Below are 27,518 nucleotides of genomic sequence, written 5' to 3'. Positions count from 1 at the left end.
CAGTTCGAACGTTCTTAATCGTGCAGCTTTTTAAAGGTTCTAAGAGTTATGTCACTAGGAAACACGATCTTAAAAGAGCGCTAAACGCTTCAGCACCGGAAACGATGATCCACTGATCCTGTGGTATTATCAAATCATCACATTTGACCGAGTTAGCTGTGAACAAGGGATATTGGATCTGGGTCAGACGGAACTCACATTTCTCTGCTGATTCGATCAAGTTTTCCGTGCTGAGCCAAGCTCTCGTTGCCCAAATTTGGATCTATGTTAAGAGAAGAGATCTGTTTACAGGATAGTCATAAAACCGCTTGGCTTCAAGTCAATGCAATATGAGGAGGATAACTTACTAAAGATAGGAAGAAATAAGGGGCCGTTGGTGATTGATGTAGCCTGTAAAGATGATATCTTGTAACAACTTCTTTGTTCGTGTTCTAAAAATATTCGTTGTGAACGTGATAATGGAAGGTCGTTGATTAACTCAGTCTTTGTGAGAGTAGTTTACCAGTTAGAAATTTGCAAAGCAGTATAAAGGCGGCCTTAGGGGCTGTTTTTATTTTGTTCAAAATGAAAATTCCCCTTAACAACGATCCCACCTCACGTTCTCCAGGGAGGGCTATCAAGCTTTTTTAAGCTGAAATGGGGAGAAGGGGGAGTGGGAAATATAGGGTCTGCAGTAATTAATCAGGTCAGCAGTGTTGATGTCAACACGTATTTAAACAAGAATCGTATAGGTTTTTTAAAGGCAAAATGGCTTGTCAGGTTCCCCGGAACCTGACGAGTACCTACTTTTTGCTCATTGGTGCGCATTGTTGTTCTACTTTCCATTTTATTTATCTGCTAATTTAAGATCAGATCGCAAACTACAGCAGGAAAGCGATACATTTCATAGCCTTCATATAGCCACTCTACCCGGTTTAATTTCAAAATCAACTCAGGTAAACAGAATGATACTAAAAATTGTTAACCATATGAGACGAATCCACCGTCCCTTGAGGGTAGACTCCATTATTCCAATTTTCATATTTTAACTCAGCACGCGCCGAAGCGTTCCTAAGATTCTAAGCGATTTAAGCAGATCGTAATCAAGACACGTTCAAGACACAGTAACTGTGAACCCATGATAAGAGCTATGGCCACTTACTGGGACGTCGAGTGAGTTTTCTGATTGGATTTTCACGCGCACACGTCCTCATAATTTTACGATTTTACCTGTTCTGCGCGCCTACGCCTAATGTAGTTTCCACTTGTTTCGATTCCTTTTTTTTTCCCCTCAAACTCTTCAAACACTATCTCCCTAACTGGATTTATCAGCTTTCGTTTGCAGCTGATTGTAACAAAAACGTAGGGCAAAGGGCACAGTTTTGAAATTCTCGTATGAAGTGTTTCTCTGTCGGTATGGCTTCACCACATGTCTCTCGCTCTCTCTGTCTCTATCTCTGTCTCTAAAAAAGCCTACGTCCTGAAACTAAAGATTGAAGTATGTAGAACTCAAAAGGATGGATTCAAAGAAAAGAGTAGACTTAAGAACGACTTTTAATGATGACAACACCAGTCACGATGACGATAAAGATGACGAACCTGATAACGATGACATCACCGGCCAGTCACAATGACGACATAGAAGGCGATAAGCGGATAACGATAACTACGGCGGCCCTGATGTGCCATCCACTATTTTAGCGACTTTCTGAATCATGGCGACTTTTATAGCTACTTTTTTAGCGATTGCTTTGCCGCTCGTCGTTTTATTGCGGACTTACTGTCCGCAATCTATTTTATTATCAGGAGATAAACTAGAAAGGGATAACCCTCTTATCTCCTTTTCACTTTTTCTTGATTGTCAATAAACATTTATTATTATTATGGGTGAGAGAGCTTCCTGTTGAAATATCATTATTATTAACTTTCATCCTTATGGTTGAGAAACCTTCATATAAGTCTAATTTGTAAGAGCGAAGACATTAGTCACAGCTTTTCAAATAGGAAATGACTTGTGCACAACCAAATTCAGAAGGTACTGTGCACAGTCAAGTAACAGTATGTTAAAAAATCCAGGTTAAAAAATCTATTAAGAAAATTTTTCCTTGGCACACCAAGACAATTATTTCCATCCAAAACAAGCCAAGACACCAAATTAATTCCATTCCTCGGCACACCAAGACACACAATTACTCCCATCCAAAACAAACCAAGACACTAAGTTAATTGCATCCAAAAAAAAACAACCAAGACGTTAATCCAAAAAAAAAAAGAGAGACTCGAGGAAAGAATTTCTGCACATCACCCCATACAGGATCCAACTTTCATCCTTGTGGTTACGAAACTATCATATATGTCAAATCGGTAGGAGTCAGGACGAAAGTCACAGCTTTACAAATTGGAATAACTTGAACACGAGTAAATTTACGTGATAATGTGCACAAGTTACCACAGTATATTAAAGACTCCAGGTTTAAAATCTTTTTAACACATCACAACTGGCTTTACAAATGATCAGGTGGACTTTTTTAAAATTGCATTCTAAAACATATCATAAAATGTTGCTTTGCACTTTCCGGATCCCCATTCCATCAAACACTTCCGTCTCAAAAGATTGGAAAATGTTCGCATGTTTTCGCTGTTCAAACAACTCCATTCCAATTGCTAAAAAGTGAACAAAGTTTTTGTTTACTTTTCCAGACTGTTTTAGCATTCAAATTAAAGAGAGCAGAGTGAAAAAAATGTCTACCTATTCCTACTTCTCCCCAGACCAATCACAAACAAGATTTTGTTCAATGCATAATTAGAGTAACTGCACAACAGCAAAGATTTCAAACCATTTATATTTTGATTGATTAACATGCGACACCCCGTTTACGATATCAACCACATTAACCAGCAGATCTGTGATAACAATGGACAAAACCATCTGCTAAGTGATGTCAGATACATCACAGCTTTGAACTCTCCTGAAGCAATCGTACCGAAAAGCACCCAAGCGACTTCAAGTTTTTTATAAGCGATATGGACCTCTTATCCGCGTAGATGGTCCGCTGACATGTAGTTCATACTCTTTTGCTTTTTTTTTTTTTAAACTTGTGATTTGCAAAAGAATTAATTATCAGGTAATATGAACGTTGATTATACATTGATGTCTGCAAAGTTTTCGGGCAGAAATTTCGAAGCTTAATAGGAGACACGAACCTACACTGTTGTGAAGACTATGAATAAGGATTCAACGAACGCATTTTTTTCTTCGAATAGTTAAGAAATTAGAGTTGTTAATGCGTCTGTTTCACCAGAAACTGGGCAATATTCTGACGAACATAGAAGTAAATGGCCATTGTTGCACGCAAGGGGTGACCAATTCGGTCATCTCTTTATGGCAAACTGAGAATAACGCTTACTTTGGAAATGACAGTAAAGATCATTGATTACCAAGGAAATATAAGTATTTTCCAGGAAACGTAGGATCGGCGAAAACGACAATTCATCAACACTCACAATAGTTTACTTTGAACTCAAAACAACATCACTCTGGAATCAACATCGATCAGTTTCGGCTGAAAATACAAGCCCCTGTCGTGTATATAGTGGAGGACTAACATGAAGATTTCGGCGGGACGAAAAGTTCATAAACTTATGATTTTAGCCCGCTCGCACGCGCGCGTGAATATGTCAGACGTTTTTGTGGTCCTTTGTTTTAGCAGTTTCATTTTCTCAACCCCCTTAAAAAGGATTATCATAGAAGTACAGATTATGTTTTTGGGCACAGAGCCTTCCCAGTCCTTTAATTTTTTACCTTCGCTTATCGGCTCGAGCTTAAAATGACTATGAATCAAGCCCGAAATATCTTGATGTCCGACGACTGAATACATTTCAACCGTCCTTTATTTTCAATAAAAGCTTCGTTATAGAATAATGTTATGATACTTACGGAATGAATGTGTAAACAGGTAAAAGCGATTTGAGAAAACGAAGAAAAAACAGGAAATCAGAGCTGTAGTGTAGCATTTCTAAAAATACTCAGTTCTTTTGCGCTTAAGAATTTTACCGCTTTTGCGTCGGGGGAGTGACTAACCTTAATTCTCTTGGTCAATCATCATAATACATAAACTCGTCCAAATTTGTCCTTTTCCTTGCGGTCTTTATTTCTTATATCACAATATTTTCTCCTCTAATTTGTACAGTTTTGTTCCCCTGTTCCCTAAAAAATAGGCTATGTTCCCTTGTTCCCTTCAATATTTTGCCAGTGTTCCCTTGAGTTGTTCCAACCCTTGAGTTGTTCCAAAACCCCTGGGAGACCCTCATTAGTTTCTTTGTTATTTGCCTCAAGAAAAGTTTTCTCTTAACTATATTCAGTAACCATGGCATTTGTCAAACTTTTAATTAAGTTATTATGTGATCGCGTTCTTATAACCGACATCAGCGTCCCTTCACACAGACAAGTTTTTGTTTTGTCCATAATTAAAACAAGATCAGTATAGTATCTTAAAAAGAAGGAATAAAGGCTGATAGTTTCGAAAGAAACTGTTTGGGGCTGCGTCGGTGGGAGTAACGAAATAATTAGGATATATCAACAAAGTTGAAATGGTACATTGGCCACCGTAACGTAGCTCCATTTTCTGCCTTTAAAAGCACACACAACCCACAATTCCTCTATTCGCTCCGACGAAGGGCTGACGCTCGAAACGTCTGCTTTTGTAATCGTTATGGTGGCCAATTTACCATTTCAACTTTGTTGATATATCCAAATTAAAAAGAAGGATTTTGAGAAGGTTAAGCGTAGCCTCCATACGCAGACATTTGTTTGGCAGGTCACGTCACGCAATCATTCCTCCCCACCAACGATGGTGAGGAGGAATGATTGCGTGACGTAGGAAGCCAAGGAACTTTGGGAGTAAGGGCCTGATTACATGAGCCGGGCTGGCCCTGTTAGCCGGGCTGATTTCTTTTGTTTTGGTGTTCGCCAAAGCGTGAAAACAAAAGAAATCAGCCCGGCTAACCGGGCCAGCTCGGCTCATGTAATCAGGCCCTAAGACTGTTAATGTAACTAGCTACGACGATTACTTTCTTTACAAAAAATGACCTATCCGCGAAATGCTTCTTCATATATCGCTGAAATTCTGAGAAACAAATGCTGCGTGATGTTTTATTTAAAAGTAGTTAGTTATCGCTGACTTTTTTATTCAAAATGCCAGTGGTTGAGAGCTTTGAGGCAAGCTTTAAACCATAAGTGAGGGTCTCCCAGGGGAGGGGGGGGGGGTTCTTGTTCCTTTGTTCCCTTCCAAAATTGTCCTATGTTCCCATGTTCCCACAACGTTTCTTTATTTGTTCCCCGTTCAATAAATTTTCTTGCCACTTATCACCGCCCTCAATTCCCTCCCGCAAAAAAGAAAGACACCAAAAACAAAACTTATAAAAGAATAGAATACATTTTATGAGACGTTCAATTTGTGTGACATCATCTCGAACAACTGAGTGAAATTCACAATCCATCAGAGTGGGATGAGCTGTAGAAATAGTTCTAAGCCCCATGCTTTTTACTCCCTTGTACCAGCTTCTTTCTTGATAGTGTATTGTATTTGTTATTAAACAAAATACAATACGCTACTAGTAAAGAGGCTAACATTGAAATATTGCAGGTATTTGTTTCGTCAAGGAATGGATTAATATGGAAAAAACAAAGGAATTGTACGTAAGGAAGGTCAACAAAGTACGAACCAGGTAGGTTCTTTCAATTAATAAGTGAGTGAGCCGTTCAATGATCGGAATCAAAGAATGAATGAACAAAAAGCTGAATGAATAGATCGATGGATTAATGAATGAATATTATTACGATTTCCAGTTGTCTGACGCGCGCCGGAAGTTTTGCAAGCACGCCTTAAAGTTAATCGCCTTAATCATATTGTTGTCACGGGTAATTAGCTATTTCCAGTGGCAGCGTGTCGTTTGACCTCTTTTGGAGGGCTTTCACGTTTGACCGTTGGTGACGCACAGTGCTTAAGATTCTGTTCCTTTTGGAAACGCAGAGGGTTGCCCGTGACAACACTGTGATTTTACCTCTCCAAACGTTTACCGCGCCTCGCTCAAGTGATGATCGCAATATCTAAAATTTAATTACATTTTTACATACAGTCGATAAGGATATTTTTTATTTAATACGAACCTGCTTTCGCCTTGCAAATGTAACCGAATTTCGTATCACAAGGAAAGTCATTCCATTTTTTGCTTCTTCCATTGAACATTGCACATTTCTCAGGTCTACCATAGCCGCCATTGTTTGGTTCGCCGGGAGACCAATTAAGGTATGAAACTCGACTCCTGGTAAAGAGAAACGTTAAGTTACCATGGATACACACGAAAGAAGGCTTACTGCCTCGGAGAAAAGTAAGTTGTTCCTATAGAAACGAGCTTTCAAATGCGCTCGCGCACGATGCAAAACTTGTCTTTTCATATACAACGTTGAGGAAGTATCGGGACCTAAACGATCCGTTAAGACTACTAATTACATCACGTGCACCTACGCCAATGTCATCTATTGCATAACTTGCTCTTATTGCAAAAATATATACATCAGCCTTTCCTTACTTTTAGGTAGCTCGGAAAGCCGCAAAACTCTTGAATAAAAGTTCATCTTTCAAATGGGCACTCTTAATGCCACAGGTATCAACGAACGCTTTTCATTCTACTAATTTATTTTTGTTTTTCTCGTTACAATGTTCACACCAATAGCGTAGCTCCATTTTCTGTTTGTATACAAACAAACAACCCACAATTCTTTTATTCGCTTTGACGAAGGGCTAACACTCCAAACGTCAGCTTTTAAAATCTCATGTTCCAGTAGCTCATTTACATTATCAACTTAGTTGATAAAACCAAATTAACAAATAGTTATACGCTTCTAAAACACCGTGAGTTACTGAGCGAGATATGTGACAGAGGAGGTTCGACAGAGAATTTCCTGAAAACGGCAACCTTATCTGTTTTGGTTCGGGCTTATCGCGAAATGAAAACGAGAAATGGGAAATTTAAAATGCTGCCATTTTGCCTCCATGGTGTTATTATGAAAATACTGTGGGTCCCACTCCTTTGCGCGCGTAAATTTCTCACGATTTACAAGCACGCACACTCATTTGTGTGGGTAGTCATTACAAAGTCCGCAAATGTGCAGACGTATTTCATATTTCGACGTAAACTAATACCAATGTAATCATGAACTGCATTAGATTTTCATAGCTTACCTATCTGACCATCCCCATTTTAGGCTAGATTCTAAACCGATCCAGAACCTAGAACTACCAGATAGCGTCTCTATAAAATTCTGTTCATTTCTGCTGTGGATGCTGACAAGGTTTGACTGAAGTTTTCTGCAGCGTTCATATGCCTCTGTCCAATTAAGGCGTTTATACAAGACTGGAAAGTAGCAATGTCGTACTCCATTCACGGTGAATGAATGCCAGTGCGAATGGCAGCCTGAAGTGGGGGCTGAAAGGTTTAAAACCAAAGAGAGAACTTAAAAATTTAATCCAGAGATAACATAAGTCAGGGGGTCAGGCCAATCAGTCAGTCACTTAGTCAGTCAGCCAACCAGCCACTTAAACTTTAAAACAGTTACTCCGTCCGTCCGTTAGTCAGTCAGTCATTCAGTCATATGATGCGTTAGTTAGACAGTCGGCCTTCGAGTCAGCTGGTCGTGAGTCCCTGAGTTGGTCAATTAGTCAGTCTCTAAGTCAGTAAGTAAGTCATTCAGAAGGAAGTCAGTCAGTCAGTAGGCAGGGTCAGTCATTACGTCTGTCAGCTCTCAGTATTCGGTTTGTTTGTTGGTCACTTAAATGGGCCAGTCAATAAGTCGGTCGGTCTGTCAGCCAACTGTCGAGCCAACCAGCCTGCCTCTCAGGTACCGAGTCCGTTAATCAGTCAGACGGTTACTTAATCCGTTGGTCAATGAATAAAAGAATTCCTTGAGAAACTATGGTTAGTCGATGGCTATTTTTAGTTGAACAGTTGGTCGTCAGGTCAGTTAGTCAGTCACTCGATGAGTTCGTTAGACAGTGGGCCATTAAGTCAGCTGGTCAGGTCACTCAGTCAGTCCCCAAGTCATTCTGTTACTCAGTCAGTCAATCAGTCAGTCAGTCAGCCGATAGGCAAGTCAGTCACTACGTCTGTCAGTTCTCAGTCAGATATTAGGTTTGTTGATCGGTCACCAGTCGGTGAGACTGTCAGTCTGTCAGCCAACTGTCTGTCAGGCTGCCTATCAGGTACTGAGTCCGTAAGTGAGTCAGTTAATCAGTCCGTCAGTCAATAAATAATGCTAGTTCCTAAAGAAACTGTCGTTATGGTTATTTTAGTCAGACAGTTGGTCATTAGGTCAGTAAGTCAGTCACTCAGTTTACAGTTGAGTCATTCATTCATCTAAATAGCAAATGAGTGACTTAGTTCGCTAATTCATAAATGTTTCAGTGCAAAATAGTTTTGAGCTCTTAAGCCACAACAAAATAGCTCTAAACACCATCACCCCTGGGGTCTCAATATTACTTTTCCGTACTATCCACTATGTATTTCCTCTGACGATAGTAGCACTGAGGATTTGTTATCCACTTAAAAAAAAAATCCTGCAGTTGATGTTTTCCTTCACTCTCTTCACCTTTCTGCCTCAAATGAATTCGTCATAAAAGAACAAATTCCACATTGGTCACTCCTGGAAGCGAAAGGATCAAACGTTACTAACCCCTGGTGGGCCTGGGATACTCGTGGGCGCACAAGTAGTTATTCTGCCACATTCTTCGACGATAGGGGTAGTTATTTTGCCATCGGAGACATCGCAAACCTCTGATAGGTCCATTTGTCGACCAAGTAAAACTGAAAAAAAAATTAAAAAAGAAGAGACTTTCGTTGGAGAGACTATCGAGGAATAACATGAAAAGATTGACGTATTCTAGATATTATTCTATAAACCCCAATGAATTACTATGAGCTTTCACGCGAAAACGTGATATCTTCACGCGTAAAAATAACATGTTATCTTCATACGTGAAAATTACACAGTTACTATGGTTATGTAAAAAAACGCGCCTTTCGTTGCGAAAGCGAAATGGTTTGGTTTTTCACCGGTGTTTATATAATAAAAAGGATACTACATGGCCGCTTGGAGATACAAAATTTCTCTTCTCGTGTTGAAGAATATTCAAAGTATTTTTCAACACATGAAGAGAAATTTGGTATCTTCGCGCGGTCATGGAATATCCTCCGAACCGGTGAGAAGGGGTTAGTTTCTAAAGAAACTGTGGTACTGTGTGTCAGTGGGGGATATAACAAGATCAGTTGGATAGATCAACTAAGTTGATATTGTAAATTGGCCATCGTAAAGAGTTTTTTAAAGCTAACGTGTTTAGAGCGTTAGCCTTCCGTTAGAGCAAGTATGAAAGGAATTGCGGTTTGTGTGTATTATATCAGCAGAAAATGGAGCTGCGCTGTTAGTGGCAACATGGTAACGAGAAAAACGAGAACAAAGTAGGTGAATGAAGAGCGTTCGCTGATACCGCGGCTGATAAGAGTGCCAATGTCAAAGATGAGCTTTTGTTGTAGAAAGGCTGTTAGTTTCTAAAGAAACTGTTTGGGGCTGCGTCGGTGGGGGTAACGAAATAATTTGGATATATCAACAAAGTTGAAATGGTAAATTGGCCACCGTAAGGATTACAAAAGCTGACGCTTCGAGCGTTAGCCCTTCGTCGGAGCGAATAGAGGAATTGTGGGTTGTGTGTGCTTTTAAAGGCAGAAAATGGAGCTACGTTATTGGTGGGAACATGGCAACGAGAAAAACACGAATAAATTAGTGGAATGAAAAGCGTTCGTTGATCCCTGTGGGATTTAGACTGCCGGTTTGAAAGATGAGCTTTTTTTCAAGAGTTTTACGGCTTTCCGTGCTACCTAAGTGTAAGGAAATTGCTTATGTTTTTTTTTGTAATTTTTTGGTCAGAAGTTCTCTTCAGACTAATGACCAACCAGGCACTTTTAAATGCGCTCGTGCACGATGCAAAACGTGTCCTTTCATTCACAACACTGATAAAATATCGGAACCTAAACGATCCATTAAGATCACCGATCACTTCACGTGCACCCTCCGCCAATGTAATCTATTGCATAACTTGCACTTAAGGAATGACAAGGACACATCGAAACCAGTCGCTAGACATTTTAATTTACCTAATCATTCTAAGCAACAAATGGCAATCTGTGGCCTTTCCTTACACTTAGGTAGCACGGAAAGCCGTAAAACTCTTGAAAAAAAGCTCATCTTTCAAGCCGGCAGTCTAAATCCCACAGGGATCAAGGAACGCTTTTCATTCCACTAATTTATTCGTGTTTTTCTCGTTGCCATGTTCTCAGCAGTAACGTAGCTCCATTTTCTGTCTTTAAAAGCACACACAATCCACAATTCCTCTATTCGCTCCGACGAAGGGCTAACGCTCGAAACGTCAGCTTTTGTTTTCGTTACGGTGACCAATTTACCATTTCAACTTTGTTGATATATCCATATTATTTTGTTGTAGAGTTTTGCGGCTTTCCGAATTGCCTAGACGTGGGGAAAGGCCGCAGACTGTCGTATAGAAGTGTCTTTCGGCTGTTGGCTGCGTCTTTGTCATTCCTTTCTACATCACGACCGTTTTCGGTGTCGGTTTCATAGTCGTATTCCTGTTTTTCACAACTCCTGTATTCACTCTGGCAAAGGACTACCTTCGGCTCACACGTCAACTTTTGGAAGACTCTATGCTAATTTTCATCATGAACTTGGTTGATAAAACCAAATTATTCACTTACGTGTAAGGAACGTTTCGCACACACAAGAAGTTGTTGTCCCAGCCATTTCGTTGGATCCGTCCGTTTTCTTGTGTGATCTTTGTGCACCTCATGCCCCTTATTACTCCCCTATCAGACCATTGGATGTCGACATTGCGCTTGTTACTCGGCCAACAGAGTCGTGCGCGGGCCCATGATCTGTATTGGGATCTCTCGTATATCGCGATACACCTATGTCGTCTGGGAGCAAAACTTATGAACAGGAACTTGAAATCAACAGGCCACGATGGAAACTCTGGAGAAGAAGAAAAGAGCTCTAATAAAAATGAGAAAATAGTCTCGGGTAGAGCGGGAAGAGCTTCGGGGAGGGGGGTGGGTGTACTGATGAGTTTAAGTTTGCACAGAAGCCCCAGACGACTCATCCCACTGTTACTTATCCTGGCTTCAGCAGAATAAAGTATTAAAGAAAACTGGTGCTCCCTCTTGAACAGCATGTCAGTCCGTCACAAGGTAACCCTCGCGTCTCACCAGCTTTTTGTTTTGTTTTTACAACTGTTTCCTGTATCATTCTACCCATGAATGGAAAGAAGCATCGTAAGGGTGTGCGAATAGTTCATTGTGGTTACTTTGGTTTTGGTTCAGCGATAGTAAATCAGTTTTAACGAAAGACTGGTTTTTGCATCTGCTACTTTCTTATTATTACACAATCTTCCACAGAAATTTACCGGGACAGCGCTGTGTGTTGCATGATCTAGTTTCGTAATAGTTCCCTTGACACTGAGCGCCACCATATTTCGGCAAAGGCGATTTACATGATCGCGTTCGACTGCTGTGTCCACCTCCACATTTATGGGAACATGAACGCCAAGGCGACCATCTTGACCAGCCACCATCTGTAGTGACAGAAAAAGGGAAAAATTAAAGGCCTGCTTTCTAGTCAAATGTCCCATTCAGTAGGAGCTTAATATGGTTTCTGCAGCATTAAGCAACCGGGTGGTCTCGTGCCCAGACCTTCCACGGTCAAGTGGTTGTAAGGTCCTACATTTTAATTACATACGTATGATGCACGATCGTTCGCAGTAGATAGCGCTATTTATGCAATAGCAAAGATCAGACCTGAAAAAAATCAGGCCTGTACGGGATTCGAACCACTGACCTCTGCGATACTAGTGCAGCGCTCTACCAATTGAGCTAACAAGCCAACTGGGAGCAGGCCGTTAAGTTGATTCGTAATAAACCCGTGATGATAAATCAGATACAATGAATATATGAAGTTCATATATTTTGAACTGCGGTATTAAATACGTATGGTGCACGATCCTTCGCATTAGATAGCGCTATTTATGCAATAGCGAAGATCAGACCTGAAAAAAATCGCTATCTACTGCGAAGGATCGTGCATCATACGTTTTTAATACCGCAGTTCAAAATATATGAACTTCATATATTCATTGTATCCGATTTATCATCAAGGGTTTATTACGAATCAACTTAACGGCCTGCTTCCAGTTGGCTTGTTAGCTCAATTGGTAGAGCGCTGCACTAGTATCGCAGAGGTCAGTGGTTCGAATCCCGTACAGGCCTGATTTTTTTCAGGTCTGATCTTTGCTATTGCATAAATAGCGCTATCTACTGTGAAGGATCGTGCATCATAAGTATTTAATACCGTAGTTGAAAATATATGAACTTCATATGTTCATTGTATCTGATTTTAATTACAGTTATACGATAGGATCTTGATACTACGCTAGCAACAGGGATTGCCAATCTCCCTCCCCCTGGATTGAGCATAAGTTCTTCGCAGGCTACCCCCAAGTGCTCGTGTTCCTCTTCGATCAGATTTCCGTCACCAATTAATTTAACTAAGGATCAAAAACTAATAAAAACTGCTTTTCAAAACTATGTCTCTCATTAACATGGAGGTTTGCACTAAAATATCTATCTGTGATAGCCGTTTAAAGAAATCCTTTAGGTTAGTATATGGATCGATTCACAAAATTGGTGAGAGTGTCTTGCATTTAGCTAAGGTTGAAATACCTAAGGGCGCATGGGAGTTTTTTTACATGCTTTGTTGACCAATGTTCATGCCAAGTAAAGTATACACACCTATTTTTTTATACTTGGACGTTCCACACAGGAAATACCCTTTAGTATTTACTCCTTTTCTAACTTCCAGACATCTTTTTCCTTTCAAAGGCCCATCCGTTGACCAACTCAGTCTCAGCGAACTGTTACGAGGTAAGCAAAGATAACTTTTTTCCCACAATTTTGAAGAACGCACATGAGGCATCCGGGTGTTTACACACTCCTGGTTAGCGATCACGCCGTCTCGTGACCACGTGATTCTAAGCCTCTTTAAGGCGGGCTTGTAGCAAAGATACTTTGTTCTCCACTCCCTGTCACCTGGCTGGTCCATGGTGATGCAATTTAAGTGCACGGTAGAAGTGTTTCTAATGGAATATTGCTCAGGAAATAATGGAATATCTGAAACGGCAGAAGTAAACGAAAGGTAAAGCGAAAGGAAAATCTTTGAAGTTCCTTTCCCCTTCCAATGTTAAAAACACAATCTACCGATGACATCATTAGCAAGGACGATCAGAACCTCGTATGCCGTTGCTCTTCTGCTAAGAAGACGATACATACCTGAGAGAAATTAAATGTGTGCTACGAAAGCACGTTACGTACATTCTCCATTAACTAGTTAAGTGATCCGACCTAAAATTTGATAAACATTTACTGGAAAAAGAATCCCAAAATAGTAACAGAATCAAGCGTAGAGATTAGCGGCTTTTTGCATCATTGTAAAGTTGAAACAAATCAGCACTCTCTTACATCAACGCAAGATTTGAAGATCGAAAACTTTTTCGTACGGGGGAGGTCTCCTTTCTACTTCGCTTTACCCGTTGCGAGTGAACGGCGGTAAAAGTCTAACCCTGCGCTAAATTTTCAAGTGTTCATCGTGCAATAACAAGGAAGATAACATATTTTCATACCTGGGCATGAGTACATGAGGTTCATCTAAAAAAAGGAAAAGAAACAATCACAAATGTAAGAAAATGTTTCAATTTACCTGGAATGTCGTTCTGTAAAGAGAAAAATGCGTGATTAAGTTAATGAGCACTATAAAAAGAGACATAATAGAAACGTATGAAAAACTGTCCCTACTCTTTACGAAACGTTGGTAGGGCTGGTTGTTTAGTGTTTATCTTGTATAATTGATATATGTAGGATCTCAGTTAAATCTTCCAACCCGCCATCTTTGGTAAACCTACCAACTCTTTGTGACTCAAAGTTAAGATTTTTAGTCGAGAGTGCGGTGATCTTCAAGGCGCCCGAAGATTTCTGAATTTGTTCCGAGGATTTTCGTCAAAACTCTATCTCAAGTGTTTTTCTTTCATTCTCAATAGCCCATTTCCGAACTACCTTTGGCCTCATTTACAAAACGAGTCCTGGTGCTCATCCTTTCACATGATAATAAGTTTTCATTCACATGCAAATTAAATTCATTTTCACAAGAATGGTTGAGCACCAGGCCTCGTTTTGAAGATGAGGCCAAGGGTAATTCGGAAATGGGCTATTCGGAGGTTTTGGAGAAAACGAGGTCATTTACGGTGACTATTCTTTTCTCAAATTGGTTCTAGCTTCTTTTTCGCTTTTGGTTCACTATAAAATATGTCATTGTAGGCTACAATAGCACAAATTCTTTCGTTAAGCGTACGAAATTTGGTTGGCAGCAGTGAACTGTGTGATGTGGAAGTTCTTGATCCACAGAGGACTAAAGCAGAGTTAACAGTTATTTTTAAGTCTCACTAAAGACCTTTCAGTCTACCAGTGACTTGGAAACGAAACTTTTACAAAGCTTCAGTGTATCAAAACTCTCAAACCTGCTTTATGTCTAATTTGCTCAGGGAACGGCTTCCAAACCACTTCACGGCAGGATCACGAGCCCTTATGGTTGGCTGACCATTTTTAGAGAAATGGTATCTCCCGTAATGCATGATGGAATGATAATCATACGGGATGCCATAAGTGCTATACAAATGGTAGCTTTCCTTCCTAAAAATCCTATAATCAGCTGCGAAAAACAAGGAAGATATTGAGTCAGACAACGTCCTTAGGGACATTCTTCAGGTTTGTCTCATTTTTTTAAACTATTCAAAAATTCCGAAATATCTGGAAATGTGGTATTATAAGCAATGTAGTTAAGTAAGTAATGTGGTATGGTATTTGGTGTAGTTTTTAAAGTAAAACAACATTTTGAGTATTTTGTCATTTTAAGCAGTATGCTATATTTTTGATCCATATTTCCCTTCAAAAATCAAACTAAGTAGTATTGTCGACCGAGATTCTGTACTTTAAGTGGTCAATTATTGATGGTTGGTGGTAGGTTTTCAAGAACCACAGACGATCAGGTGAGTCTTCGACAATTTATACTGAGATTTTTTTTCTTCCTGACCGACGCACATCTGGTATTGGAAGCGAACGACTGGGCAAGATATCTTTCGTACAATCGGAGACATCAACGATAATACTTCACAATATCGATGAGAAAGGCGTATCATCCATGGGATTTCTTCTCATCAAAGAGGAACGACTTTTATTCGGTGAGTTTGCACTGAGTAAATCTCAGTACTTATATGATAAATAGTGTTACCTGGAGCGATGTTTTGCCACAGAATATCCACATATTGGTCTCTGTCTGGTCTGTCCTGTTCATGTGTAAGTCCCAGGAGATGACCCAGCTCGTGCAATGCTATGTAAAGTACCTGACAATTTTCTCCAAGAGAGAGCATTGATTTAGACCCCCAACTTCCGATATGAGAATTACATCTGCAACAAGAGATTGAGAAAGATCTGTCTAAGAAGAAGAACAAATACCTGTGATATAATGCAATCAAATATGAGAAACTGATACACTTAGCAAACGAAAGAAAAACGCATGAACTCATTGACTGCAGTAGATTTTCTGGTGCGAAATTTTTCTTTTGGCAACATTCTATGCACGATCACTAATAGTTAGTGAGCCGGTCTACATTGGACACAAAGCCCACTACTTATGTAACCTTGGTTCCTTCACCAGCACGTCCGGCCTCAATGCAATCTAGACCAAGAAAATTGAGGCGATGGTCAATATAACAAAAGCAAGCACAAACAAATGAGTGAATAACCAGTTGAAGGAAAAAGCAGCCAGGTTGGGACTGGGCCTTATTAATTGCCGATTTGGCTGTGTCGCGATACAATTTACCTTATCCCACCCTAAGGCTCATTAATACTGTTAATCCTCCTTCCCCCCCCTCCCCATCATTAGCAGCTACTTGGCAGTCAACTTTCCTCTGTTTGTTGGCAACGAATGAGGCCCCCTCCTTATCTCGTACTACAGGTCATCAGCCATCTCAAGCGTTGACAAGCGTTGACATGCTTGCTGACAGAGTTTTAGCCGATAGCCAATCATGTTTTTTCGATGTAAGTACAACGCATAATTATAAAATTAAACGAGACTTATCTGGAAGTTGAAGTTTGATTGGGATTCTATGAGTCATCACAGAGCAGAGATTACACGAGATCACTACGCATGCGCATAACTAGTCATTTTTAAAAGGGTACTATGAGTGGCCACATGAGGATCTATATGCAACAATGACAAAGGTGCACTCCACTGTGCAGGGAGGATTCAGGTACCATGAAGGGTGGGCGTGTAATCTCTACTCTGTGATGACTGATAGAATCCCAATCAAACTTCAACTTCCAGGTAAGTCTCGTTTAATTTTATAATTCTATCAGTCATCACTGCAGAGATTCCACGAGACTTTAAAGTCATGTGGTCACTCTGATTATCCACAATTCTACAAGGGATACATCCCTGGAGAATATCAAGTTTGCTTTAATCGAGCACTGAATTTAAGCTGAGTATAACACCAACATAGCATCCAAAACTGATTGCATAATGTGGGGGTGGTGGTGAGATAAACATGCATCCCCCATAAAAATAACTAGAGTTCCAACTCTGACTTGTAACAAAGTAACTGCATAACAGAACAAATGTTAACATTTCACAAGATAGCTCTCCAGTTGAAAATGAGTGAGTCTAATCGCTATATGGATTAGAGGACAACAACATAGTGGGTTCTGACAGTAAAAAATATAGAAGTGTTCACACTGCAGACAGAAGAGCATGTCCAAAACTATTTTCGCTTGACCTTGCTATTGGTTTGTTATAAAACTTGTTGAACACACAGTCACTCCTCCAGCTAGCAGATTTCATTATTGTTTGTAAGGGGACCTTGTTGAACACTTTGCTGGTAGAAGCTGCTCGTGTGCTATGTGGTGTAAACATTGTAGTGTCTACGCCTGAGAGTGCCATAACTTCTTTAATCCATCTGTATATGGTCTCTTTTGACACTTTCTTATATGGCCGTATAACACTGATAAACAACTGATTTTCCCCATCCCGTAGGTCTTGTGTCCTATTCAGGTATTCCTCAAGCGTTGAGGCTACACACAATTTCTCATCTGAGGTGAATCTGGGTATGGTGAGTACGGGCTGTTCCCTACCTGGTGCAGACTGTTTAATGAGTTGGTCAATGTAAAATAAATAAGATTTGTCCTCATCCATATGCATATTCTTAAGGCTCATTAAATGGATTGTCTGACAACGTTGACCTGTTACGAGTGCACACATCATGATCAATTTGTATGTGAGGTTTTTCAAACTAAGATCCGTTAGTGGATGAAGTGTTTGAAGATATCGAAGAACAATTGAAGTGTCCCACATGGACGTGTACCTGGGCAGTGCAGGTCGAGCCTGGAAAACCCCTCTAATGAGACGCTGAACAAGAGGGTGTGCTCCAATAGTAACATTGTTTTCCAGAATTAGGAAAGTAGACAATGCACTCCTTGCAGTATTGATGCAGCTGTATCCTAGGCCGCTGTCATAAAGTTCCTGTAAAAAGTCTAAGACTATGCCTACAGGTGGAGAAAGGGGATCCACACCCCGTTTACCTGTAAACAGTTCCCATTTTGCCAAGTATGTGTTGTATTGTTTCTGTGTATTTGACCTCCAGGAGGTACAGATCGTTGCCTGTACTGCTGCTGAAAAGCCTTTGTTTGCAAGGGATCTCCTGACAAAGGACAGGCCATCAGTTTGAGCTTCACCCCATGAGGATGAGGTTTGTCCCTCTTGAAGGGTAAGTGGACATTGGTCTTCTGTGGAGGCAGTAGAATGGGTCTCTTGATCAACAGACGCAGGAGCTTGGGGTACCAGGGTTGGGATGGCCAATTTGGGGCAATTAAGATTGCAAGTGACTTTTCCTTCTCGATCTTCTGCAGTGTATGTGGCAAGACACTAAAAGGAGGAAAAGCATATACAAAATAATTACTCCACTCAATTGTAAATGCATCAACAGCAAGTGCATTTGGGTCTGAGAACCATGAAATGTAGGGGGTAATCTGACAATTCAGTCTTGAGGCAAACATGTCAATGTTTGGCTGTCCCAGAATTCTTGTGACTTCTCTGAAAATATTTGAATCTAGTTTCCATTCAGTTGAGTCATCAAAAATCCTGGACGCCCTGTCTGCTACAATGTTATCCTTCCCCGGGATGTGACTCACTGTAATCCAGACCCCCCGTGGGATACACCACTCCCATATTTCCCTTGCCATTTGATTGCATGGCAGGGAATGGGAGCCCCCCATGTTACGGATATAAGCAACAGCAGTCATGTTGTCGGTCAACACTTTGATATGAGTCTGGTTTAGATTTTTACATAGAGCTTGAAGCCCAAGGTAGACCACCTTGAGTTCAAGGTAGTTTATGTGATAGTGGGATTCTGAGGCTGACCACCTTCCCCCAGTAGTATTGCCATCCAGGCTTGCACCCCAACCTTGGGTAGATGCATCGGTATAGAGGGTTTGTGAGATTTTCCCCCTATCAATTTTTCTTTTTGATATCAAGGCATTAGATATCCACCGCAAAATATCAGATTTTGCTCTCCCGGAGAATTGCATGGGCGAGTCAAAATCACCATGAGTAGTCTTCAAGGCAGCAGCCTTTTCTATTTCTATCTGGCGGAAGTACAATTCACCATAATCAACTCCTGGCAGGGAGGAGACCATCATGCCAATAAGCTGTGCAACCTCCCTTATGGTGGGCATGGCTTGCTCCAATACCCCATGAGCTACCCCTTTGAGTTTTTGATATTTCTCATCTGAAATGGATATAGTCATGTCCCTGGAGTTAAGTATGAAACCCAGGTGGTGAATTGTTTGGGTAGGTGATGTCACAGATTTTTCTTTATGTGGCAAAAAACCCAAATCTTCAAGCAGGGTAAGGGTGTCATTTACATTACGTTGGCATTCATCAAATGTGTATCCAACTAGAAATGAATCATCAAGGTATCCACTCGAGATGTGCCCCATTCTCCTGAGTGCAGCAAAAACTGGTTTCATAATTTTTGTAAAAAGGCGTGGGGCAGACGAAAGGCCCTGGGCCAAACAGGTAAATTGGTATAATGTGTTGTTCCAATAGAATTTTAAATATTTTTGGTGTTCCCTATGGACTGGTATAGAGAAGTATGCATCTCGTAGGTCTATTGAGGCCATGTAGCACCCTGGTCTCATTAATTGGGTGCAGGTGTGAATTGAATCCATCTTAAAATGGTGAAAAACCACAAACTTGTTTAATTCTTTGAGATTTAAAATCATACAGTATGTGCCATCTTTCTTTGGCCTTAAAAATATATTTGAGATAACCTGTCCATGTTCATGATGACTTTCTTTTATGATTCCCTTGTCAAGGAAATGAGTAAGTTGTAAAGCAATATTCGAGCTTTCCTCAGCTGAAAATCTGATTGGCCCCGGTACAGAAAACTGCACAGGTTGTACTAAAAATTCTATTTTGTATCCAGAGATAGCAGATAATATGGAGGAGTCCTGAGTGAGCGCTCTCCATTTTTGGAAAAAATTTTGGATTCGACCTGCCACTTTGGTGGCTGGGTCCCCTGCTGCAGTCAAATTTTCAGAGGAATGAGGCACACCATTTCCCTCAATCCCTGTCATACTCACATTTGACGCATCTATTTTTGTTTCTGTGGTTGGGACGCCTTTGTTGACTGATAGCTTTTGACTTCTTTTTGATAGTAGTTGTGGGGGTAGCTGTATTGTCCCCTTCTGTGGGAGCGTCCTTGATTGGCACGCCCCCTGCGATGCGATAAAAAATTCCTCCTGGAGTTACTTGTGCTTTTAGAAGAAGACTCTCCATGCTTTTGTTTTGTGAGTTGTTGAGCTGCCTTTTTGCTCTCTTTGACAGTTTTCAGTCGCTCTGTCAAATCGTCGCCAAACAATTCTGAACCGACAGGTTCTTTGCTACTGCATATAGTTTTGTAGTTTGTATCCAAATCAACCTTGAAAAGATCCTGACGACACATATTGAGGTCCTGATTGGCAGCGGCAATCAGCAACACAGACCTTGTAAGGCTTTCCCACATTTCTTCTGGTGCTGGCAGTGGAGCCTGGTTTTTCACTGTCTCACCTACCTTCCCTGTTAGGTAGGCAAGTGGAGTTAGACCCTTAATCAGGGTTTCTTGCATTTTCTGGATTCTGGCATCCATACTACGTGTGGTTTTCTGGGCAATATCCCATATTTCAGTGTTGACCTTTGTGACCCACAGCAGTTTGCAATTTTCGGGCCGTTTTATGTCCTCTTTGCGTTTCGTCAACACGAGCTCGCTCAGTCCTGACGCAAAGATATTATCAAGAACTTGTGCAATTTTCTCGTTTAATGCTTTGCCAGTTTGTTCATCTTCAGTGACTTCCTGAACAAGTACATCAACTAAACTGTCCGCCACGGGTTTATCATTGTCTGAGCTTGACCTACTCATTTTTGCCGGGGGTTCCCCCACGACTCCATTATCGTCCTCGCTATCGTCAGGCGAGTCCTCATTTAAGCCGGCATCATAAGCCGCCTTTAGTTCGGCAATAACGGGAGCGAAATTACCTACAACTGCCGAGAGTTGGTCAATTTTGTGGCTGAGTTCGTCAAATCCTTTTGACGTTTTGGATGATTCCTCGTTGATCGTCGTATTTGATATCATGGTCTCTGCTGACTTTGAAGTCTTTTTGACCTTAGAGACCTTTAAGGATGGTTGTTTTTCTCTCCTTGTACCAGCATTGGGAGTTTTGCCTGTTGGAGCATCACTCCCTTGTTTCCCCGGCGGCGCCGTGGGGCAATTTTCCTCTACAATTATGTCAAACGCGCTCAGCGTTGATCCCTCTGAATTCATATTGGTAGACAGCGATAAAACGCTTTAAATACAGTTTTGCCTCGCAAAACAACCAAATTATCCTTGTAAGGCAGCGCCTTACCTAGAGGTTTATATATTGTCTGTAAAGGAGGTAGGATGGTGAAGATATTCTTTGATTTCGATCCGCTTGACCGGTCGCACATGTAATGGCGGAGCGTAAGCGTAGCAGAATGACTAGTTATGCGCATGCGTAGTGATCTCGTGGAATCTCTGCGGTGATGACTGATAGAATTCAACTCTTGGAGCTTCTTAGTCAGGAGTACCTACTTTTCGCGCACCTCACTAATGAAAATACTGTGGCGTATACGCACACCGGCGTCATTCCAAGAGTTTCCCGCGGTGCGCTGACTTCAATTTCTTTTCACTGATTTGTTTTTAACTCACGCGACTCATTGACTCCACCGAAAAGGAGGGACAACCCGTAGTCTACCAACCTCTTGGCCGTGGAAGGTCTGGGTACGAGACTACTTCATTCCGAATGGATGAAAAATGAGGAGTGGATGAATGAATGAAAGTGAGAAATGAATGAATGAATGAATGAAGACAGGAATGAATAGATAAAGTAACATAAAAAGTGATGGGGTATTTGACTATCAAATGCAAAAGGTATCGCCTGAAAGCTAAGCATACAAATGAAACTTAAAGGCGTTATAAGATATTTTCCTGTTACATACCCACTGGAACCATAATAGATAATCGCATAGGGCCACTCCGTTGTCCTTTTGACGAATTTTACACAAGTGACGCGTTCCCATATTTTCATCGCTTCAAATAATACCTCAATGTGTTTGGTGCGGTTTTCTGTAAGAAAAAGAATCACGAATTCCTTCATTCATAACAGACCAAATATCCTCGCATAATTACTTGTTATATTCGTCTTCGCATCCATCTCACGTTAAGAATTCCATTCCTTTTTCACAGTTTCTAAGACTTCGCCGTTTATGTAGTGATGACTCTGATTTCCACCACAAATCAGAGTCAATGTGCCAGTTTTTCGATAAACATTGTTACCTTGTTTCTGTCGTTCAGGCGGGTTACCACCGCGTCCAACTTATTGATCGACATTCAGCACTACAAACGTCACAACAGGAAGATTCCGGCCGCATTCCATTCACTCCCACGTTCCACCCTCACAACCACTAAGTCAAATCCATCATTCTTAAAAACTTTAAATTACTTCAAAACGATCCAGAGACAAGCACTATCTTTTCGCAGCCTCCGCTGATATCATTCAAACGCGACAAAAACATAGGCAATTTTTTGGTCAGAAGTTTTTTTCAGACTGATGACCAACCAGGCACTTTTAAATGCACTCGTGCGCAATGCAAAACGTGTCCTTTCATTCACAACACTGATAAAATATCAGAACCTAAACGATCCATTAAGATCACCGATCACTTCGCGTGGACCTCCGCCAATGTAATCTACTGGATAACTCGCACTTATTGCAAAAAGATATACATCGGCGAAACAGGCAGAAGACTAGGTGACCGATTCCGAGAACACCTTCGCGACGTGGAAAAGAATGACAAGGACACATCGAAACCAGTCGCTAGACATTTTAATTTACCTAATCATTCTAAGCAACATATGGCAATCTGCGGTCTTTCCTTACACTTAGGTAGCACGGAAAGCCGTAAAACTCTTGAACAAAAGCTCATCTTTCAAACCGGCAGTCTAAATCCCACAGATATCAACGAACGCTTTTCATTCCACTAATTTATCCGTGTTTTTCTCGTTACCATGTTCCCACCACTAACGTAGCTCCATTTTCTGCCTTTAAAAGCACACACAACCCACAATTCCTCTATTCGCTCCGACGAAGGCCTAACGCTCGAAACGTCAGGTTTTGTAATCGTTACGGTGGCCAATTTACCATTTCAACTTTGTTGATATATCCAAATTATTATGTTGAAATACGAGATAGACGGAAAAAAAAAGAGATGATGAGAAGTGCTTTAAAACAGCCTTCGAAGGTGAAGTCTTTGGGTAGCCTTGGTTCTTTTTTTCCCCAAAGCCAGAATTTCATGTGAAATTTTCTCAATGCTTTCAAAAACAACTTAGAGTATTTTTGAAGCCCTCTTGTCCAGTCCCTAAACTGTTAAAAGACATCGAGCTCTTAACAGGATCTTTACTTTTTCGTTGCCAATTCTAGTCTTATCATGTGTATGTAAGCGTCACGGTCCAGTAGCAGGGACTTGTGTGTAACCCGAAGGGAGTGTCTCTTAGCTGGGAAGTTTTCATGCATGAAATTTTCGTGCATGAAATTTTCGTGTATCTTTCACAAGCCCTTGAGACCCAGATACGGAGATAAGTTGTTATCTCTTCCTAATATTCTGTTGATCGGATCGGCATACCCTCTTGAATACCGGTAGGTTTTAGGAATACGAGATAAATACTCGCACGCAAGGTTGCCTATTGTGATGCAACCTGTGCACTAGTGACTTAAACCAGGATGCTCTCTCCGGGCCGTGCGTGTCAATCATGTTGCAGTACAGCTCTCCAAACTATGATGGATCTATACTTACTAATGCTGTCGGCCAACTCATATGGTACAACTCCTCCGGGCCACAGCATGTGTTTATGGCGAAGGCCGTAGGAAAATTCACTGCTGGATGCGTCTGACTCTGGCGGCGGCATGCGAATATCATTTTCCAAAGTGGCGACCTCTTCAGCGGATCCATCTATGAGATTGAGAGATTGGGATTTAAAAGTAACAAGTGGTAAACACCACAGCGTACACTAATGAGTTATGGATGCACGTAGGAGATTGCTAAGCACGAAAGAAGCGTAAGAGTCGCGCAAGGCGATAGCCGAGAGCGACTCTAGCTTCTTGAGCGCTTAGCAAACCTCTTAATCGCACCCATTTTAAACACTGTGGTGTTTACTATTTGTTTTATAACATAACATTGATACATTGTAGCAAACGAGTTTCTTCAACACTGGAATCCTACAATGACAAGAAAAAACAAGCTCGCGGAAACTAAGTTTTGCACTTACTCACGTCGGCAGCGTACACCCATGGGCAAATGGTGGAAACTGAATTGACCAATCAGAACGCGCGCTGTACTTTGGTTTTGTTATGTACGAAATTGGAGAGGCAACATTGAATGCTTGTATTGTTTTTGTACAGCCCAAAATAAGGTAAAGGACAGGCCATATTCTCAGCATTTTATTTCTGAGGGGAGAGGGGGTGGCGGAATTTCAAGGTTCCATCGTCTCCTTATTTTGCCCAAACGTTTTCCACACTACTTAAGATTCCATGTCCTTTAAGCTCGAATTGTATATGCAAATAATTGTTTTTTCTGACTTTCCTCGCTTAAGGACATAGGCATTTGCCAACGTTTAATCGTACGCAAGCCCAATTCCACTCTAGTTTTTGGCATGACATATGAATTAGCAGATGTCGTCATCGAGGTTTCAGCCTGCAACACGAGTGTCACTTTTTGTGCTTTATTTTTCCAGGCGCTTCTCTCGCTGTGAAAATAAAACTTCCGATGATCACGAACGCGAGAATCATGCGAGCAGTTGGCGCTTCAGCCTTTGCTGAAGCACACTTACGTTAACAGCCTTGATTGACAGCAAAAGGAAGAACATTATGATGGCAAAAATGGTAATAAACTTACGATAGAATACGGTCTTTCAACGTATAATGGATGTATGCCTACGAGGTTTAAGTTGTTGCTATTTTGTCATTGAATAGTTTGCCGATTCAGTGAACAGCAACAGGGTCACCAAAGTATTAAAGAAAGCCAATAACCTTCTAAGGAATGGGAGGAATGGGAGGGAGGGGAGCGAAGGGAGGGAGGGGAGGGAGGGGAGGGAGGGAAGGGAGGGGAGGGAGGGGAGGGAAGGGAGGAAGGGAGGGGAGGAAGGGGGGCTTGAAGAGGAAGGACTGATCTTTCATGTGCACTTTTTAACCGAAAAGCCCTCTTCTACCCTTATATAGGCTTTGTAATTAATTAAAAACCAAATGCAGCGTTTTCAGATCAATTATATCCTCTACGATTAAATCCTACAAATATATACTTAAAATGAGAATTCTTCATCCTTTCTCAGACCCGGTTCAGACGCCGTACTTCGGCCGGGCCGAATCGAATTCAACAAATTAAGTTCATTTGAAGTACGGCATCCAAATCAATTCGGAACGGCTGATTTAATTTAGATCGGCTCGGTCAATTAATCCCGCCTTACTCAGCCGGGAAGAACAGCTGTAGAACGGCTTTGATTCAGACGCCGTATGAGCCGAACCAAATGCATAAATCATTTTAGTGTACTTTTCTTGCCGTTTTTACATGTGAGCATGTGCAAAGGAGTGTTGCAGAAGAAAAATGGCGGCTTGAAGGGCCGAGCAAAACGATGCTGACAGTTATTGAATGGGCGCCCTATTCTACGCTTTTCGAACTGACACTGATTCGTCGCTCTGTCGGTTCTTTGGGCATCATGTCCTCTGCGTCAGCAACGTCCTTTCCCGCCTCTCTTGTGTATCGAATCGAAATGCAACGGAAACCCGTCTTAGACAGCGTTACCTCGACGAAGCATTCGCGAAAGTAGAATTTAATTAACCGAGATCATTCACTCTCGACCAAGCTTGAACTACACTCACCGCCAAGTCACAGTCTCGACATAATGTTGTCCTTAAATGTCAAATTAATCAACAACAACAACAACAACTTTATTAGGTACTTCCATAAGTAGTACATGGTATTACCTAAGTAAGAATAAGTAACATAATTATTTAACATCATTTCGTCTTTAACAGAACTTCTTGTCTGATATTCATTATTTGGAATATAAAAGCAGAAATGAGTCTACATATAGACGGATCAGCGTTATTAAAAAGGAATAACACTTTAGAGTTATGATCAAATTTTTCAAAGCAAGGATACTTTCTAACGATTTTGTTGTTAAGTTCTAATCGAAAACTATCATACAAAGGACAACAAAAAAGCACATGTTTTTCATCTTCAATTTCATTTGAATGGCAGAAAGAACAGATTCTTTGATTAACTGGGGTCTTTGGAGTCGTGTATCTTCCCGTTTCAATGTGTAATCTAAGATTGCCTAGACGGAATTTATTAATGGCAATTTTGTGTTGTGGATTGTTTATTAGATCTAAAAATTCTATTTTCTTAGTGTCTTTTTTGAATGAGGAGTAAAATTCTAATTTTCTGTTTGCATTAATTAGCATTAATTGATGCTCCTCATAGATCTTCCTCTTTAACTTTAAATGAGTAGTTCTTATATTTGTATCGTTATTGTTCAAGTTTATAGAACTTGGATCACATCTTTTCGATAAGTTATCAATTCTCAGCGCCAAACTTAAGAGGTTTCTATCAGCCAATTCTTCGGAGAGGAATAAGCATTGTTTTGCAATATCAGTGTCTGGTAAGTTGCGTAGATGAATCCAGAACTTTATAATCGATATCTCTATAGTTAATTTCAGCGGCAGTCTACCCATTTCGTTTCTAGCGGCAATATTTGCGCATTGCTTGTTTACACCTAAGGTTTGCTTACAAAAATAAATTCTGTTCAAGTAATCTTTGAATCTTTTTGTCGTCGGATTTTCTTTATCTTAGCCACAACTGTGCCTTACATTTGTATGATTCCGTTCATCAATCAAATAATAATCTCAAATAGGATTTTTTCGGAATTCCTGGCTTTTCATAGTGTATAAAATACTGCGTATATCCCAGGGTACGAGAAGCTTGCTCCTTGTTTGGTTTAGTCAATTTAAAGCAATGTAGGACAAATTTAGTCAAAGGATTAAAAGAAAAGACCACATTCCTCGCCTCCTTTGAAAAGCGGATAGCTGTATCCCGGCATCAAAATGTCTGTCATTGTTTAAAGCTAAATTTCCTAATTTCCCCCGAAAAAAAACAATCTGGTCAAATGTGCTGACAACATAAATTTGCACGTGAGCTGCCGACGGGCCGTTATGACAGCAATCCAAAAGAAAACGGAAAGCAATAACAGAGTATGGTAATATGTTTGAAAATGTACCGTAATTTTGGTAAAATATCCGATGGCTAGTTACTCGTTGGTGAGTCAGTTTGACGGTGAAGCAAAAATTCAAATGTCAGACTCACCTGTGTTTCTATTTATGCGTTCTATCAGATCCATTGCCGTTGAATCAGGACCATCATCAGCGCTTTTGACAACTTGAGCGCCGACTGCCAAGAGCACCAAGCCGATGAAGAAGAAATAGATGTGACTAGGACTTCTCCGTGAACTCGTCATTTCGAAGCAGTTCGAACGTTCTTAATCGTGCAGCTTTTTAAAGGTTCTAAGAGTTATATCACTAGGAAACACGATCTTAAAAGAGCGCTAAACGCTTCAGTACCGGAAACGATGATCCACTGATCCTGTGGTATTATCAAATCATCACATTTGACCGAGTTAGCTGTGAACAAGGGATATTGGATCTGGGTCAGACGGAAC

General features: G+C 40.8%; 3 protein-coding genes across 3 annotated transcripts in view; all 3 read right to left on the bottom strand.

Annotated features, from left to right (window-relative positions):
* The window catches only part of LOC111329714 (uncharacterized), a 49,743-nt gene that overhangs the window by 17,038 nt on the left and 5,187 nt on the right, over positions 1 to 27,518 (bottom strand). The window lies entirely within an intron of this gene.
* On the bottom strand, positions 127 to 27,317 carry LOC148735427 (uncharacterized). The gene is made up of 13 exons (XM_088752637.1): positions 27,167 to 27,317; positions 23,606 to 23,761; positions 21,752 to 21,878; positions 15,434 to 15,609; positions 14,664 to 14,854; positions 13,773 to 13,797; positions 12,886 to 13,263; positions 11,505 to 11,672; positions 10,801 to 11,074; positions 8,711 to 8,841; positions 7,224 to 7,467; positions 6,149 to 6,303; positions 127 to 262 (listed from the first exon to the last, which is right to left on the bottom strand). Exons 1-13 carry the CDS (start codon positions 27,315 to 27,317, stop codon positions 195 to 197), a joined length of 2,244 nt encoding a protein of 747 aa, XP_088608763.1. The 3' UTR covers positions 127 to 194.
* On the bottom strand, positions 17,981 to 21,339 carry LOC148735428 (uncharacterized). The gene is made up of 2 exons (XM_088752638.1): positions 19,840 to 21,339; positions 17,981 to 18,121 (listed from the first exon to the last, which is right to left on the bottom strand). Exon 1 carries the CDS (start codon positions 21,054 to 21,056, stop codon positions 19,851 to 19,853), a length of 1,206 nt encoding a protein of 401 aa, XP_088608764.1. The 5' UTR covers positions 21,057 to 21,339; the 3' UTR covers positions 17,981 to 18,121; positions 19,840 to 19,850.

Source organism: Stylophora pistillata, chromosome 3, assembly GCF_964205215.1.
Source record: "Stylophora pistillata chromosome 3, jaStyPist1.2, whole genome shotgun sequence".
Classification (NCBI taxonomy): domain Eukaryota; kingdom Metazoa; phylum Cnidaria; class Anthozoa; order Scleractinia; family Pocilloporidae; genus Stylophora; species Stylophora pistillata.
Note: the sequence above shows the minus strand (reverse complement) of the source record. Positions and strands in the feature narration are given on the sequence as shown.